Genomic DNA, 19223 nt, shown 5'->3' with positions numbered 1-19223 from the left:
GTGCTCGGCTGGGCCGGCGGCTGGGGTCTTCTCACTTTCCTGCCGCTCCCCCTTCACACGGCCGTAGTAGGGATGGGCCTCCAGCGCCGGGCCGTCATGGTGGGTCAGGATGGGTGCTTTGTGCGGGGTGACTTTATTCAGCCACTTGTCCAGCTGCCACTTGTTGGATGAGGGCGGCTCGGGCTGAAAGGGAAACAGATGGCAACGAGCTTAGTGCTGAGACCCGGCTGCCCTCACCCTGGGGCTCCCTCAGGGAGACCGAAACGCCGGGTCCCTCCTGGTACCGCAGAGATTTTCCTCTGGTCAAAGAGCCGCCCCCAAGCCGCGTCAACCCCCTGGCACTGGTCCTGTGTGGTGGGGTGGGAGACATGGGGCATGCCATGCAAGTGGGGCTATTTTCGGTTTCTGAATGAGGTTGGGAAGGAGGACGGCTTCCGTGATTCATCATTTCTAAGGATGATTCACGCAGCACTACTGGCATCGGCTTTACTGGGAAACGCTCCCAAGTTTCCAAACAGAAAAGAATATAATGGCGATAGGAAAGGAGGAAAACAAGGCAGGGGTATGGCTGAGGCTAAGGGAGGATAGCTAGTAGGAAAGCTAGCGATATGTATTTTGTGTCCTGCGCCACTGCAATAAATATGAAAAGTATTTAAAAAGCATACAAAGAGGCATGTAGTGGGGAGCTGGAGGGCTAACCAGGCGGTTCATGTAATCTGTCTGATATTGACGTTATAATCCTGTGAGATTCCACAAACATTTGTTATGTGGTGGTATTGTCAAGTGCTCATTTTGTGAGTATTGTGCGGCCGTTAGTTTTTCTCTTTGTTCCTGTCACAACACGATCAAGTTATAAGAGAGCTTCTAAAACATAATGGTGTTTGGACAGTGAAGAAGTGGGATAATTATGATTTCAAATGTAACCACAGCTCAGACAATGGTATTTCAGAACAATGTGCAAGTGTTTTCTAGTGCTTCTTGCAATCAGTAATTTGAATGTCATAAAATGAAGAGGAAAGGCAAAAAACCCCAAAAGAAATAAATGATGGAGTAGATGGCCAGCTATAACCTAAGCCCGCAGAAGCCAATGTGAAAAGTCTCCTAATTTCCCTAACTGGAACCAAAATTTGATCCAGTAGGCTATTGCATATGAATAATCAAAAAGCGTGTCATGAATCTAACATGAAAACTGTCAATGCTCTGGAAGAAAGTTTGCCTAAGAGAGAATATCCACAGTTTCTAACTTAAAAGAGTCTCTTAACTCCTTATTTAAAGTAGGTGCCTGAGGGCAACACAGGTTTCCTGCATAGCCAAGGGCATCTCCAGGATCACTGGGCTGTATTCAGTCTACATGGAGCAAAGGCTCCTAAAATAAGCAAAAAAGTTAGACATCGGAATTCATATAATACAAATATTCCTTCTCGCAAAAGTGTCTAATTTACTCATCATCGAGCTAGCCAATACCTATGGGAAGTCTGCTGGATTGCCTTAAGTTTATTTTTTTCTTAAGCATACTCCCTAATAACTTACATGAGGAATTTCTTTCCTGAGCTGTAAATCTTGAAAATGGATGGGCAGTATTTCTTTTGGATGAAGATATATTTTTACAACTCTTAACTCTTTATCTAAAATAAACAGCATTTTTTTGATTGCTGCTGAAAATACAGATAGATTTGTTTGGTGCCATTCATTGTGCACATACTGAATTTACTAGATATATAATAAAAGGTTCACTATACAGGGAAGTCTTTCCACTGTTCAGGTGTATTTAAGAAAAGGACGTACATCAGAAGCACGTGGGGAAAAATACACCTCTGCCCATAAGTATAGGTCAGAGTGAGGGCAGCTTGAAAATTCAAAAAAACTTCCAGCTTTTCTGTTACATCCCATTCTGTCTCTTTATGTACCTTGTAATTCTTGAAAACAGTGGTTCACAAAATATGGATTCCAAGGGATCACAGTAAACCAGCAGAAAACAGTGATTAACTGCTACGGTGTCGTAACTTGGCAACGTGGTACTTTCCTAGAGTGCTATGTCTGCTATTTAGGCAGAATAACTGCAGTCCCACCAACCTATAAGCCAACTATGAAGTCTAATAAGAAGGATCAACAATGTTGCCAGCTTTACTAATTTTGTCAGGAGTTTCAGGACACTCATTATTTTTTCTTAAAGCCTCAGCTCTCAGAATCATGGGCTTAGATGCACTTCTGGGATTTATTTAAATAAAAATTCAAATCCTTGTGGCTACTGAAAAAAAACCCCTTAAGATGTATCTGATAAAAAAACCCTTTAAGATGCATTTGCTAAAAGTAAAAAGTCTGCAGCCCATCAGGTAAATTAAAAGAACCCAAATTTAAAAAATCAGAATTCTAAAACTTTTCTCACTATTTTTGGGTCCTGATACAGTTTTGGAATATTTGAGATTGTCAGTGTACATGAGTGATGCCAATTCACTTTCGGAAGTAATTTATTCAACTGATTGCTCTAACAACTGAAAAGTACTGTACTTTGAAATCCTTTAAAAAAACAAGGTACCTTGCGAGAGAACGAAATCATGACAGCCAAGAATGAAGAGCAGGCCTGGTAAAAAAAGGGATTGGGAAAATTCACTTGAAAGTTTTTGCCTGTCCACTTTACATGCCTAATGACAATTATTTGTGGGAGAAAAAGAAAATCCCTAATTCTCCAGTCCACATCACCCCGCTGAGCATGTCACATACCATTCTATGGAAGAAAAGTTGGTTTGCTCAAAGCGGTAAATTTTCAGCAGCATGTAAGATTGGAAATATATATGAAAATATATCCAGAGTGATCAAATAGCAGAATGGTCTCTGTCCCTTGTTTTTTGTGCCATGGAAATATGCTGCCCTCAAGGCCTTGTAGAGAACTGGGTAGTCTTTAATTGGGGTAAAGCTGGTGGTGCCCAGATGGGCAGTACTAATAGGAATAACAGACTGTGATAAAGCCGACTTGCAGTGAAATATGGGTTTGGCATGAAAACCCAAACCAGGAAACTTTACAAGACAAAGATAGTTTCAGGGACCAATGTACCACAGACATACACATGTGCCAGGCTTCATCGAGAAACAGAAGGATGTGATACACTTCCTTAAAAATTGTGGGTGGATTCATCTGTAGAACTTGGACAGCTATATCTGAGCTAGTCAATGAGTTCCTTCTCCAGTCAGTGGACTACTCTTCTAGGATGTGAAAAATTCCCTCTTGAAATAGACATCTGAAACAGGCCAGATGAGCTGGGCCCTAAAAAGGTCTATTCCTTTCCACCGACTGTGAAGGGGAGGCTGAGGTGATGAGCAGATGTAGGTATCTACAGTAGAAGTGTCCAAATTTAGGTGGGATGACTCCCACACAGCATGTCTATATATCTCAGATCTCTTCAAGGCTACAAGTGCAACCAGAGGCACGAGTGGCATGCTTCCAAAAGAAACCTTTGTCAAAACGTTATCCAGAAACACTTTCTGGGGTAAAGGGCTGTTAAACAATGTAAGTGTAATGGGGTCACTCTATGCTTGTTATGACAAAGAGGGACCTAAGGTGTAGCTAACACCATGGGAAACTTGAAGCATGACACCACTTTCATTGAGAGATTAGATAGCCTATAATATGTGCATGTACTTAGCCCACTGTGGGGTAGGACTGAGCTATCTGCCATCCCTGCAGTACACTCCGCCTATTGTAAATCCACATACTAGTTTACCCTTATGATAACTTGCTTGTGCTGCCCTGCTATTAAAGATTTCATTCAGGGCAATCCCCATAACAATGTGGTGCCTCTTCATTGTATTTAAGGCATAGATGATGATGATGAAGATGATGATGATTATTACTGCTACTACTTTATTGCTACTATTAGCACTGCTGCTAGCGCTTTATCAAATTAGAACTGGGGATTCCCATGTGTTAGGCACGGCACACATATACTGTCAGAGGTGGTTCCTCCCACAAAGAGTTTTCTGGAGGGAAGGGAAAGTTTAGTTTGTAGTCATTGTCAAAAGTAGTCCACAGGACACCTAAAGCCCACGAATCCTATTTGCAAAGGTAAAGATGTTGTCTACAGTTGGTCTAGTGGTAAAATCCCCATTTCTTCTGAGTGTACCAGTCAGGAAATCGAATCATGGCTATACATAAGATGGGAAGCAAAAACTTTTTGGAAAACCAGACAGATACAGAAAACATACCCCTCCTACCCCACAACCCTAAAATTACAACTCTTCTTCCCCTGCCTCCCTAGTGAAATCTATCAGTGAAGAAAGGCTGGTGAGGTGACAGGAGCACGCTCACCAGTTAGCTAGTCTGTTAGATACACACATTCTTCCTATTTCCTGAGCTAAAGAGAAGAGAGCCAATGCCAGAGAGCACCTGAGGGAACAGCAGGGATTCACAGGCAGTGGCTCCTCAGCCACTGGTACTGATGTCCAGGCACTGGAAGGACTTGATGCACAGTGGTCAGGTGGTGGCTCTCTGCTGATGAGAGAGGAGGGTGGGGAAGAGCATAACCCTACAAATCACTTCAGCTTTGACCTGGTCAGTCACAACATAGGGACTTGAGACGAAAGAGTATATCCTGTGATGACGGAATAAGCATGGACAAAAAGTACATCTGAATCCTTGAAAAAGAGGAAAAAACTCTAACAGTTGTGAGCTAGTCACAACAGCAGAAGCTATAAAGGACATTGCATCTGGTGCGTGGGGCTGGAGGGGCCCAGGACAGGACACCTCTCTCTTCTGGCCTGGTTACTGTTGACTAGCCACTGACACTTTGTTCCATGCAATGGCTTCTCCGCTTCCTTCCTGCCCATTTTCCCCCGTAGTCCTCCCTGCATAGTGGGAATTCCCGGTTGCCTAACCAGATTCAGCCTTATTAAAGGTCTGCAGGATAATTCAGTGGAACAAAGAACAAACAAACCAAATTCTTAGCTTTTGAAATGCAGCTCTTTCTATGGACTTAGCACCCAAGGTTTTTTTCTGCCATCTGAAATAATTGCAAGGACAAGACGTCATTGTTTTCCAGAGTCCTCATTTATGACGTTAATTAAGGTCATGCAAAGAATTCATGACTTCAGCAAAGAAACAGGAGATAGAAGCCTCAGTCCCTTGTTCATAATTTCAGGTTTGGCAGTCCACAAAACTGTAACTACTCACATTAATGTCTGAGGCACCTTAATTTGTCCACATCACTGAAACCAGTCTGAATGTTGTCTCCTGTTCTAGCTCAGCCATTATTCTTAGTTTACTGCAGACATAAAGTATAGACAGCTGAGCTAGTCACTACAGCCTCTAAATAGTCAATGGAAAGAAACAGACACTTTTAGGGTGCAATTCATCTAATCTATTTTATATATATGCTTTACAATGAGCTGCTTTTGCACTCTAGGCAACTGCATTTAGACACCTGAGAACAACTCAAAGATCTCAAAATGAGATGAGGAAAAAATACAGAAGAAATGAAACAGCAATTGAATTTCTATATAGCCTCAAATGCAGAAGACACACTGTCGTAGAAATAAAAATCTTTGAGTATATGCATATAATATTTCAGATTATGGAAAAAAAAAAGAATGGAGGCCTCATAACGGTCTGCAGATTTCCAGATTAAGTTCCTCCCAACCTGGAAATATGGATTTCCTGCCCAGCATTGTGCTGGAGTATGCAAGTTCATTGTAGCTGAATTTATCAGTTTATGCTAAAGCAAAAGCAAAGGTGTATTTGCTTTTTCTGTCTTATCCAACAGATGAAATTCATTTTAAGACTAGGACTGGAACTGAGTCCACTACTTAAATTTAGGTGGACAGGGCCTCCCTTTAAAGAGCTTCCAAGGACATGTCTCTCCATTTACCGGGTAAGAACATGACATACACTTTAGAAAGATGGCTTCACTGGGTGCATAAATATAAGTTAAAGCATTAATGCAAAGCAGACAGGACTTCCAGTCACAGACATCACATAAGCATGTTTTGAACTGGTGCCATCAGTCATATGATGGGCCTGGGAAAGCACTGGCCCTTGGGGAAAGCACAGGTATCCTACTTCCCTGGGACAACCTGACCCTATCCATGTGTGGCCTCTCCCATATCCCATCAAGGCATGACCTATGAAAACCACTGCAGCCATCACATTTTTTGAGTCATTTACATTTTCGTATAAGCATGTTGCATACAGCATGTCCTAGAAGGCAAACCACACAAATATAATGCAAAGAGACAAGCAATCTGTTGGAGCAGTGCAGCTGTTTTGTGACAATGGTCACTGATAACTCAGGCTCTGTACAAAAGTAGTTCCACAGATCTCTAGAGGATATGTATAAAATGCTTAAGAGGAGGCACTTCCTCCACGTTTCGATGACTCTCAGATCCCTGCTTGACTTTATGAAATCCACGACCTGCCTCAGTTAATTAACTTCCCACATTCCCTGAGGAATTGCTGCTCTCAGGTCCAAGCAGCATGGGTATCTGCCTAGAGAGTAAACACTCCTCCCTTCCCGGGTACTATGCTTCTCCTCCTTTTATCTCGTATTTCCTTCCCCCCACAATGGTTCCTTCTCTTTCTTCTCTTTGTCCCTTTTCTTCCACCTTCTGAGATCCCGCAGAGGGAGGAGAGGCTGAGCGCGAGATCTCTGCACTAATTCCAGCGGGAAACTAGGCAGAGAGAGAACAAGGTCTTAATGGGTCGGATGAGAGAGCTCAGAATGGGAAATAAGACGTAGGGTAGTGCAGGGAGGGCAACAGGGAAGAGAACAGAGACGAAAGGAAAGAGAACCAGAGAGAGAGATTTAGGAAAGGGACAAAGTGAGAGGAAAATTAACTGGAAATGGATCTGAAAGTACTGTGAAGGAAAGACAGAAAGGAAGATAAGTGTTAAATAAGGAACAGAACCTGAGAAAAATATATTAAGGATGTTTCTGCGAGTACTGCATTTTGCCTGATAGGAAACATGGCCCCAAATAACCGAGCAAAAGATGAGGAAAGGCGTGCTGGTTATTCAGTATAATTTTTCAGCGTGAGAGAATAGGTGAGGCATAGTTTCGGGGGGAGGAGTCTGGTGATTGGATGCTTTATGTGGAGTAGGAAAATACACTGACTGTATTTCATGTGTATTTACGATCTTGCTGCTAGATTTTTGAATATTTTTACATATATTAATGTGTGTGATGTGGCTGTGGAGTTCATGGTTTTATACTAAAGGTGTGTATTGACCAAAACATGTAAAAACGTCAATCCTGCTAGAAAAGCAGAGCAGAGAAAGCAGCCTTGTTGTGTCTGTTGAGCACTCTGCAGAGGTGAAAGCAGAAGGTGGCACAGCACTGGCAGCTTAATTGTAATTTGGCTAGGGCTTGTCTACATGTGGAAATTTTCAATACTAGCTTTCCAGATGATAAGTTTGGGCTTAATGTTTTGCACCATGAGTAATTCAGGTTAGTCCATTTTGGATGTAGATTACAATACATCACACAAAGGCAGCAGTAGCAGAGAGCAATTCACTTAGAGTGAGGTGAGGGAAGTGCGTGAGTGAAAAACAACTGTTTTGCTTTAAAAATTCACCCTCAAACTGATTTTATAATAGCTTCCCTGTGTAGAGAAGCCTTTAGTTCCCTTGCAGTGCTGGGAGCCCACATCAGGACTTACGCACTAAGCAAGCCATTGCTATGGAGGCAGAGTCGCATAAAACCTCAAGCAAGCTGTGAGCCTTGCAAGGCACTCCACTCATCTCCAATTTGAGGAAAATATCACAGGGTTATTTCTTTCTTATTTTTTGTTTCAAATGCTTTAATCTGCCCCAGGATCCCCTGCCACTTGCATTTCACAGCATGCCAGGAGGAGGATCCCTGGGCCTTTCTCTTCCATTTTTTTGTGCATCTCCCCACAGCCTCCTTGTGTTGGCTTGGCTGGAAAAAGGTCTGAGTGGGTGTAATAACGGATTGCCGCCCTAAATCACAGAGAGAGCCAAAGCCCTTACCTCTGGGCTGGAGTAATGCGAGGGCTTGCTGCCGTCACTCTCGCTGGAGCTGCTTTCGCTCTCTGAGTCAGACTCTGAGCTGGTCTCGGATTCACTGGAGCTGCTGCTGCTTGACCCCTTGCTGGAGACTCCCGAGGCTCGGGCGTTGGACTGCGGCACCACCAGGCTGCCAGCCCCACACACAGCCCATGGGGGAGGCGGGAGGGAAGAGAAGAAAACAAGAACATAAAAAAACCGACATGTAAAACCCATGGTGTTTTAGGGAGCATACCTATGTGAATGCCTGTGAGCTTGCCTCTGCTGCTAATGAATGGAATTCAACGTTGCATTATTATAATTGGGGGGAAAATATGGGGTTACCCTCATATTCATTTAAATCCATAGCCTTTGCCATCTCTTCTTTGTCTGAGGGAGGGTCAAGTTTTCACTTCAGCTTGTCCCTTTTCTCATTCAACAGACATTTTAGGATATATTAAAAATATCAAACGTTAAAAACCAGAGTATAGAAAGCAGTCTTACACTGTCTAATGAACACTCTGCACAGAGGTGAAAGCAGGAGATGAAAAAAGGTGAACAGTTAAGAAACAGAGTTGAACTCCACAGTGCCAGTCATTTATAAGTAGCAACAGCAATAATGATAATAATAATACATCCTCACCGGAGCTTCTAATCCCTATCTTATGTTCTGCACACTTCTTCACCTACCCATAAATGATGTGGTTACCTGTATATACCATCTTGATATTGACAACTGCAAGATCTAAGACTCTGATCCTGCAAAAACTTGAAGAGCTCAGGCTTGTGTTTTTGCACGTCAGCAGTGCAGTGCTGTCTGCAGAGCTACTTACCTTCTTAAAAGTTATGTTTGCATGCAAGTGTTTGTATTATCAGGCCTGACAGCAGAAGAAATGTATACTTTCCTGAAATAGTTGACCATGCATATTAAAAATATCACGGTCATAAAGACTCGAGTGTGAAATCTTCTATTAAGTCATCCAGCTTATTCCCCAGGCAATGGAAGATTGTTCCCTATAGCAGGGTGCATTTTCTAGTGAGTTGTCCAATTTGATTTTAAATGACTTGAATGCAGCTTTTACTTTTACCCCTGGGAAACTACTCTGCAAACTAACCCAAATTCCACTGTCAGAAATTTCTCCCAACCTGAAGTTGCCCTTTTTAAATTTATTGTTGTTACTTATTATTTCATCCTATTACTAATAGTTACTGTGATAAATTACCCTCCTCCCTTTTTGCTTTCACATATTTGCAGACTATTTTCCTGCCCTACTTCAGTCATCTTTCAGACAAGGCCTTACACATTTACTTCTTCTGATCTTTCTTCATAAGTCATTATCTCCAGAGATATGGGATCATTTTTATGGCTCTTTTCTGAACTCATTCCAATTTGTCTATATCTCTCTGATAACAGGATGCCCAAAACAGAGTGCAGCATTATAGATGGGTTCTCACTAGAGCCCTACAATGAAGGGCTATTACCTTCCTGCTCCTTGATGCGTTGCTTCTGTAAACATATACCCGAGCTGTGATGGAATATATAGTCCATTAACACTCCTACATCTCTTTCAACACTGCTTTCTCCAGAATTCCTCTACTGATAGCTACGTTTTAGATTATTTGCTTCCAGAGAGATTAGCTTGCTTTTTTTCTTCATACCAGATCTCATTTTCTTCTTTACCGCACATGCTTCTATCTCCTTTTGATTTATTTCACTGCCCTTGGAGGTGTCTGCAGCAACTTCTAATTTAGTATCAAACGCAAACTTAATTAAATGGTTATTCACTTCCTTTTCCAGATCATTAATGAGCCTGTTAAATAAACCCCACATGAAACACACCGGTACCCTAATAACCATCTCTTCCCAACACCGTTCACCAGTGTTTATCATTACCCTTGTTTATGCTCCATCAGTCCAATATTGTGGCTAATGCAATGTGATCTTGGAGATGCATTTTGTGAGAAGTAATATCTAATAATTAATTACAGTTCTGCTATGTTGCACCTAATGAATTGTCTTTACCTGCTAATGGTGCATTTCATTCTGGAAAACTGGTACCTGACACCTGACACAAGCCACACATGACAGGCAATTTCTGGGGCTTTGAAAAGAGGCCAGGCCATCAGAGATGCAGTTTCAACTCCACGATTCCCCACGGCTGCACACTTCCTGGCCCTATCCCCGCCTCCCCTAACATATGCCAACCTTTCCCCACTGGACCACCTGTCTTGCACAAGCCAGTGCTCCCATCACATCACCTTTACTAATAGCGTCTTCCTTGCCTTTTGCTAGGAAGTGGTACAGCTGCCCATGGCTTTCTTGCTCCAGAGAGTTTCTGGTTGCTTGAGGAATCGTGCTGCTGTTGGAGACCCTTCTGCACCCTTCAAGGCACAGCGGTGCCAGGCAGTGCAGAAAACCTCACCTGTGATCTCACCTTACTAATTAAAGCAAGTAAAATAAACAAGAGAGGGAGGAGCTGACATCCATTTATATTTCTGACCTTTATTTCCATCCTTGTAACCATCAGGTGGTAGAGAGAGCCAACAGTAAAAGCTCATGCTCCAGCAGGACGGCGCGGTGCTACACGCGTGTTCGCAGAAGTGCCTGCCAGCTCTTGTGAGGCAAGAGGTCTGTCATCATGCATAGGCATTAAATGTACCGATTACAATGAGTGCCTTTAAAAACTCGCCCTCTGCTATTTTTGTTGTTATTCATGATGTCTCTTTGTCTAGCCAGGTAGGTGTGGTAAATACGAGATTTTCAGGCAGCCATTTGTATAACAGCATTAAGGCACAGAGGTGCCTGAAACAGAAACAGCTTATAAGCTTGTAAAAATTTTCCTTCCCGGAGAAGGAAAATAGATGTTTTGTGCACTGCTTTGGGACAATGCAGTTTTCTGCTTGTACAGGTTGCCCAGTAAACTCTAGATATAAGTTGCTCACTTGTATTAACAGATTACAGCCAATCCCTTGCTAATAAAATAGTGAGAGCTATATAAAGGCCATTGTGAGTAGGTTTTCTCGTTTTGATTTTTTTTCTTTTTTTTTTTTCTTAAGGGAATATGAAAAGGTAACTGCCTTTTCTGACAGCGTAGCTTAGGGAATGCTTTTGACAGTGTCCGACTGATGGATTTCCAGTCCTCTCCACAACAGCGTTGTGACTGTTGCCTGAAAAGTTCTTCAACATCACAAAACATCTGCACATTTATGTCCTGCCCCTAGTGACTGTGGTTTTAATTTTTAAACCATCATTTTTGTTTTGCATTGACTGAAGTATTCAGAATTGCTATATAGGGGATGAGGGAGAAAAAAACCCCACAGTAATATTTCTTTCCTGTTGTGACATGAGATGTTTTTCTAGGCTGCTGAATAGAAATTGTTACTACAGCCATAGATATAAAATATAACTGTTGGACTCTTCAAAAACATCTGGAAATTTGTGTTTGCTGCTCTAATGGTAGCCAATATACTACAAAAATTTAACATTACAATATTTTCCCATTTATGCTGATACTGTTGAAGTCTCCTGTCCCCCTTCTACCTTTTCCATTTTTATATACAGCATATTCTTATAAGGATCCTCATTATATTATAGTGACCAGGGTGAAAAGAGTTAAATGTTTCTTCATGCATTCTTATTAAAAAATGACCTTTATTTTAAATTGGTGACTTCCATTTTGGACTGTTCTTTCTAAAGTATGTAAGCAAGATCATGCAGTCAAAATAAAAGACCGATTTACATTTTAATGACAGTGGCACATAACATTCATGCATATTTTGCTACTGGCTTATGCCCCAGAATTAATTACTACATCATAGAAATGATATTTTTATTTTAAGCAATTAAATAACAATTTGGGTAGGAACCACTTTTCTTTAAAGCCCTCGATCAGAACATGCACTCTCTGATTTAAGAGAGAGAGTAAATACTTTGTAAAGTTGCCAGAAGTTCAGTAATAAGATCACTTAATAACCAACACACCATCTGAAGTTTCTGATTAGGTATCTCCCATCATCCTGGCTACATGGGACTGGGGCACCTAAACACCATGCAAGTCTCCAACAACCTATTTTCCTGCACTGCCTAGTGGACAAGTCACCCTTCTCTGAAAAACTGCTAGATACCTTATAGCCTCAATTTTTCTCAGATGTGCAGGTTCAGAAACAGTGATTTGGGGAGGTTAATACTTCTTCCCCACTCAAACTAATTTGTGATCAAAGCCGAGAGGTGGAGCCATCTCAGTCCCTGGAGAAGCCTGAGGGGCTAGTTGTGGTGGGACCAGTTATTAGCTCCATCAGACTGCATGGCCACGGCCAGCCTTTGAACAGCACCAAGGTGTTTAAACACTTGCGCAGGAAGGTGCAGGCGTTTGCTATTCAGTCAGTGGAGAGAGATTCCCAAATCAGATTGCCTCAGTGGCCCTCAGGAGACCTCTTGAGGTTAATCACGCTGGATCTGGGTCCTGCTCTATGCTTCATATTAAGCTGCTGCTTACAGCTGCACTACTTTCCATGATAATAAATCATGGCGTTCAGCACTGGCCACAAGAAGTTCCTGGGCAGCTAAGCATATGCTGCATTGCAGGAATTCAGTCTCAGTGTTTCAAAGACAGACAGCCTGGATGCCCGATCAAGGTACAAGTAAAACAGATGCAGTTCTTTACCAAACTGCAAGTATTTGGTAACAATATTAAATGGATTCAAAAGAGAAAAATCCCTTCTGTGCTGAAGAATTTGTGATCCCAATTCTTCACAGCATTACCATATGAAGGCACTTTATACCTACTTTACACAGGTATGAATGATAATCAGGAATGCAAAGCAAGGGAGAATCAGGCCTTGAAGAAAAGACTGTGCCAAGAAAACGTATCAGAGTGAGCCTCTGAAATACTTTTCCAACCACAACAAAGGCGATGCACATGCTCACGCTTCATATTTTGGAGTCCAGTCGGTCTGTGTAATTTCACTTTGCAAGAATTGTATCCAGAACCTTCTTATCAAAAAGCTCAGTAACACTATCAGACACTATCTGCTGTATTTGTTTTCGTGTCTGGAGATGGGACAATATTTAGACAGTGTCATCTGCATAGCTGTGATCATCTAAGCTATTTTTCTTCTAAATCTCACCCTACAGTACCATCCATCAAGCACTGTGCAACTACCAAGTGGCCCTGACTCCCCATAGGAAAGAGGAATGCAACAATTAGTGTGAAGAGCTGACTTGAATAAACAAATGACACTGTTAGGGATCACATTGTCAACATTGAGAGGTAAACAGGGAGAAGGTGATCTGAATTTGTAGATGTCACAAACGTTCGAGAAAATCCTAAGCAAGGCTGTATGAATGCTTGCAGTATTTGAAAAACCCAGAAAATCTATCAGTGTCTGGAAGATCAAGGCCAATTGTGGGAAAACAATACTCTGAAACAGACACCAGTCCCTTGGCTGGTATAAACTGTCATAGCTCCATTGACTTCAATTAGGCTACACTGATTTAAATCAAACAGTAAATCTGACCAAGACTCTGAAATGATATTTCAAACTCAGTGATGAAAACATATTCCACGGTTTAAAGGAACTCTGCTGGCAGAGTCTCTATTTTTATTCCAGATTAAAGTATCTGAACCACCACTTCCTTCTTCCCTTTAAGCCAACCTAAAACCCAGTGCAGGTCTTTTACGGAAAACTCTCTATCCCTTTGTTGCAAGAAGCAAATTCCTCATCGTGCTTCCTCAAAGCACAAACTGAGAACATCGTGCCAAGATCTGTATAATTATCTCTGCTGCCTGGCACTGAAGATAGTGCACATCTCCCATGCACACAGTAGGGAATTCCTGTGTTGATAATTGTGAATGAATCACAGAGGCAATGGAAATGCCCACTTCTTGCTGCTGCCCCTGTGTATTTTTCAAATTCTGTTTCAGTGAAGACATCTGAAGCATGCTTACCACGGGGGTCTATCTGGACTTGCAGATCAGGCCATCCCAATATTGTAACAGAACATATGGGGATTTTTTTCTGAGGCGACTGTAGAATGCCAAGAAATAGCACCATAAGGATAGCCTACAGAATGAATGTGGATGCTGTCCATTCGTTTCAGGCCAAAATCATGCTGAGAAAAAGGAGATGATACCATAAACTCTAGAATAGACACCCGCTTGAGGACAGCCAGATACCTCCATGGTTTAAAATACGAAGGCTGGTTCTGTACTTAATATACAAACATGAGTATAAGGAGCCTCTGCTCTAGTTTTAGCTCTGTCATGTCGAGTCTGAATAATCAAATCAGTCGACCCTTCCAGGGCTCCGGTCACCATCCTAGTCATACACAGGGATGACCGAACTTGCCTACCTTCAGTGTGTTAGGAGATGTCCTTCGTTATTCTTTAAAAAGCACTTGGATATCCTTGTTCCGAACACAGTACGGAAGTGACACAAATTTATGTTTTCGTACCTTTGCTAACCGAGAGCATGAAACCAATTAACTGTCTGAGTTCTTTACAGCTACTGATTGTCAAAACCTATCGTTCACTAACAAAAAAAGCAGCTAGCCCTGCCGTGGTCAGCTGTTTGGGCCTGAACGCAAAAAAATGAGGCCGGGCACTTCCCTTTCTCCAGGTAAACGATTTCCCAGGAGTCTGTTAATATCTTTAGGAAACAGAGAAATGTTTTCATACCTCATTCCTATAATGGATGAGGTATGAAATGGGAGTCATGATGAGTGAGAGTCCTGGAGGTTGTTCGGCTTGTCACAATATATAATGCTTCTGTGAAAGCACTGCATTACCTTAGTCGCACCACCTTTGCACAGCACAACTAATAAAGCACAGCTGCCAAGAACAGAGTTCATAGACTCCACCTATATTTTAACACTGTCCTTGGGAGTTGCTTAAATAGTTTGTGCTGACAAGACTACAAGTATCATCCGATAATGCAAACCTAAGGTAAATCAGGTCTCTTCAGAGAGTCAGGTGTGATTGCAGCTTAATTGCCAGAATAGTCACCAAAGAAAAACAAATTGATAGGAAAGGCTGTTTAGAAAAACAAGCTATGAAGCTCATGCACACACACGTACAAAAAACCCTCAAGGAAATTCAGTCTAGCAAGGGGTATCTACTTAAGGCCTGGTCGATACTGGAAGCAGCAGAATCACAGCTCCCACCTTGAAGGAATATGGTAGGAAAGAGAAAACCACTGAAAAAAACCTTGGCTAAAAAAACCCTCCTAAAATAAAATGCTACATAACAATTAATAGCGACATCTCTGTATAAATAGCTCTATCAGGAGGAGCGTGTGTCGGGGTATCTGAGATGAAAGGGTCCAAAAGACCTGGAGCAGCATTAGTGTGGGGATGAAGTGATTAGTCAGCAGGATGACAGCTGTGCTAGGAGCCTGGTGCCAGATTCCAGTGTATGCTTTCCACCGCTGCCAAGTGTTTGCTTGTCGCTCCAGATAAATGGAGCATCAGCAGTGTTTTATTTGACCTGCTCACAAGAAAAATAAAGCAACTCTGACTTCCTCGGTGTGTTTGTCGTTGACCTTGCATCAGCTGAATATGAGCAGAGAGATTCCCTGGTCCAGGAAAATTAACTCTTTAGTAGAAGAGGAATGATAGAGTCTTTTTACCTTGGTAGTATAATTAGTCTCTTAATGGTTCGAAGTACCGCGACTTAAAAAGTGACAGGCATAGCCTATGTGTCCTATACTGTCCTTGGAACATGCCCTTGGACCAATGGCCTGGAGAATGATGAATGACTTTGAGAATAGTCCGTGAACAGCCACCCTCCTGCCTCCAGTGTGAAATCAGGAAACCATTTCTACAGAGACTTTTTGGGGGTGGTGGGGGGGTGGGGGCAGAAATAAATTGTAAGTGGATGAAGTTGTTGAGAAGATTCAGTCAGACAACACTGCTTTTGATTTCCCCCTGAGACCAAGGGCAATGGCTTTCATGTGTTTTCCTTCATATGTGCTCCAGAAGTTTTATTTTTCTCTCTTTTCTTCATCAGTTTGGTCATGTTAGGAACTTTCTGTTTGAGATCCCCATTGTTGTCTGGTCAAGGCCAGCTTCTGCTGCTGGGTGGAAATCGGACACAGTGTCTTTGAATTACATGTCTGAAAGGGAATGTAGAACACACACTTTTTTTGACCTTCAATGCCCTCGATGTGTGAAGGTTCTCCTTCATGGTGGCTAAGAGTGACAACCATACTCCAGAAGCAGCGTTACTCAAAGGACTCTCTTGGGAGATATACCCTTTCCTCTTCTCCTCTAGGAGTCCAGCCCTCACATCAGATCAAAAGACCCAGGGAAGAGGTAAGAAACCTAGACAGTCTTTGCAAGAAGGAAAAAGGACTCCTTTGAGCACATGTAGATATATGGTACTAGTGGCTGAGACCGTGGTCAGGTATAGTTTTTCCATATCCAATAATACTGAAGCTTTGGATGTCTTTCTGGCACTCATTGATTCCTTGTAATAACCAAGTGCATTCTTCTGGAGACTGCTACTTTCCAATCTTTCCTCTTTTCCACCTGTCTCTCCTCCCCTCCTCACTTTGACGAAGTTCCTTTCCTGGCAGCATCAGGAGTTGCTGCATACAATTGCCAATGGTCTCCAGAGAACGTGAGTTCATTTGCCCAAGGGAGATCAGATTACCTAGGTTCACTGAAGAAGGTAAATATGCCTAGGGATGAGCTCTGTTCAACTTCCCATTACATGAGCTAAAAACATGCCTGCATTTCATTGGTTTGCATGATAAGCCAGATACGGAATAGGAGCTCAGGGCTCAGCTGTCAGAAGGTCTCATTAGAGTGGCCTAATGTGAAAGTAAAGATGTCACGAGGCTCCGCACACGTTCTTTTAGTCACAGGGAAGCACTCAAGATGCTGAATCCTACCATCTGAAGAACAACCTCTGGTCCAATGGCTCTTCAAGAGAGAGGGAGAGCTCCATAGGCATCCCTTTTTCACAAAATCTTGATGTCACATATGACAGTAGGAGGAGAGATCCTTGTGCTTCAGCAAAACAAGAAATCAGGAAGTTACACTTGAAGTCAATGAAAATAGGAAGAAAGGCACTAATTTAGGAGGTGTGAATGGAAATACAGAGTGTAAAGAGTGGCAAGGGCTAAGGACTGTTTGTAAGTCAGTCAGCTGCTAAGAGGTCACCTGAAGACCTCAACCAAGCCAATTTTCTGACTTTGTGAACAAATAAGTGATGTGACTCGCACAGTCAAGACTTCACCTATTGTGCAGGGCTTAAAAAATGACTAAAAAATAATGTAGCTGAGTTAAATCAAGGTGGAATTGGACCCTCTTGGTCAGAACTTGATACAGCTGGCCAGTGGGGTATAGGACAGTGGGTCTGTAGGCATACAGTTTTTCTGACCTTAATTTACAAGGGACCAAACTACCGCCTAACTTCATCATCCAAAAATGCATTCTGGAGATTCCTACCTCTCTTGATAGACTAGAGGGAATCTAGGATCCTAAGGGCAGCTTAAACTGTATGCCTGGTACGCCCAACACCATGTGCATTTTGGGATGCTTCTGGATGGGAAGCAAGGGAGGTTTAGTTCAGATTTCTCTTCATAATTTCCCTTTCAGGGTTCAGTCAACTCTCCCCACTTGTCCTAAAGACTGGGGGTGGTATGCAATATGAAGACCTGTATCCACTCCCAAGACAGTACTCCGCTCTTTCATTAGAGCACTATTAAAAGCTGATCCCCTGCCAGATTCAATGATACCAGTACTACCCATTTCAGGAATAGATCCTCCACTAACATTTTGAAGATGATTGCAGCGGCTTGGTCTTTAGTGGGATAGGCTTCAACTGTCTGGGAGAGATGTTGCAAAGATAAAGGTAATTAAGCACCGGAACAGATCATCAGTGAAGATGTGGAGTATCAGTCATGGTAGTTCCAGAAACTAGATTAGGCAAAGGAGCAATGCAAAATGTTCTGAGTGGCATTAATCCACTATCTTCAAAATGTCTCGTCAGGAGAATTCGATACCAATTCCCTGGAAATCAACCTGAGTGTTGCATTTCTTGTCTCATTTATTTCCTAAAGCATGAAGTACAGTTGTACTTCTGTCCAGGAAAACAGCAATTTTTGCTTGTGACTGACAGCTTCATCAGGCCACAGAAGGCAACCGCTGCAGTGCACACGAGGAAAATCCTCGTCTGCTTTGACCTACCATCACCTTATTTCAGAGTTACTGTTAACACAACTCATGTTGTGGCTGGCCATCTAAACAGACAGCCTTTTATAATTTTCAGACACAGTTGTACCTCACTTCAGCACGGCAGTCTTTTGCCTCAGTCAGCAGGACCCTGAGTATGGTTCTGCCTTGCAAGACCTCTCGCTAAGCTCTGAGAGTCCAAATACAGATGAACTTGTGCAGATAAAATTACTAACTACCATAATGGCTGTCCAAATGGGTGCAATAAATTTCAGCGTGAGACAAACTCTCTCAGGTTTTACTGACTCTTAATGTTGCTGCTGCCAGCTTTAGTGTTACTCTTTGACTCAAGCCATATTCTGTTGTCTCCCAAAGGTCTTTTCGGCCCGTCAGCTCTAATCAATATGCTGCCTTGAGAAGGAGCTTGTTTTAAGTAGGTTTGCTCACCATAAAGAACCATATAAAGAAAATTTGACTTCTACTCCTTGTCAGCATATATCACTCCCTATGCAGAGCAGCATTTAGATGGTCTGTTAGTTGAATCCAAGTACTCTCTTTTATATGTTTCAAGAAATGACAAACGCCTGGAAAAAATGCATGGTTGTTCTACAGAAGACATTAGGCAGACTCAGGAATGGCAAGCAGAACAGCTAATAAAGCCCAGAATTGTAGCAGAGAGGATGTTAAAAGCTAATTAGTTTGAGATTATTTGAAGACTTGTAAAAGGTTCTTCTGTTCTCCTTTCTGATGTAAGTACAGCCTGTTTTCCAGCAACATGCAAAACTATTTTAATATGTTTTTAGAAAGAGTTGCCCAGGATATGCTGTTTACCTATTATTGACGTACTAGCTCAAAATAAAGGATGTTTTAAACCAATTTTCAGCTGTTGAATATTTGCCTGTGGTGCAGCATTAGGTTTTCAGGGGTCTGAGCCACTGGGAAAAAAACTTCTCCCATTCTGACCAGGCTCAGATTCTCGACCCCTTATTCTGGCTTAGCAGCATCACACTTTACAGCTTGGAATGGAGTACCCAGAAGTGCCCGTGAGAGCAGGAA

The 19223-nt window shown here is 42.3% G+C and overlaps 1 protein-coding gene across 1 annotated transcript in view; it reads right to left on the bottom strand.

The window, feature by feature from the left end:
* Positions 1 to 19223, bottom strand: part of AFF3 (AF4/FMR2 family, member 3) — a 350596-nt gene that overhangs the window by 36757 nt on the left and 294616 nt on the right. Inside the window, exons 12-13 of the mRNA XM_009323844.1 lie at positions 7976 to 8141; positions 36 to 183 (exon numbers count right to left, since the gene is read on the bottom strand). Coding sequence (XP_009322119.1) covers positions 36 to 183; positions 7976 to 8141 — 314 coding nt within the window. The remainder of the gene's footprint in view (positions 1 to 35; positions 184 to 7975; positions 8142 to 19223) is intronic.

This window comes from Pygoscelis adeliae, unplaced genomic scaffold, assembly GCF_000699105.1.
Source record: "Pygoscelis adeliae isolate BGI_AS28 unplaced genomic scaffold, ASM69910v1 Scaffold425, whole genome shotgun sequence".
NCBI lineage: Eukaryota > Metazoa > Chordata > Aves > Sphenisciformes > Spheniscidae > Pygoscelis > Pygoscelis adeliae.
This window is presented reverse-complemented; position numbering and strand designations above follow the sequence as displayed.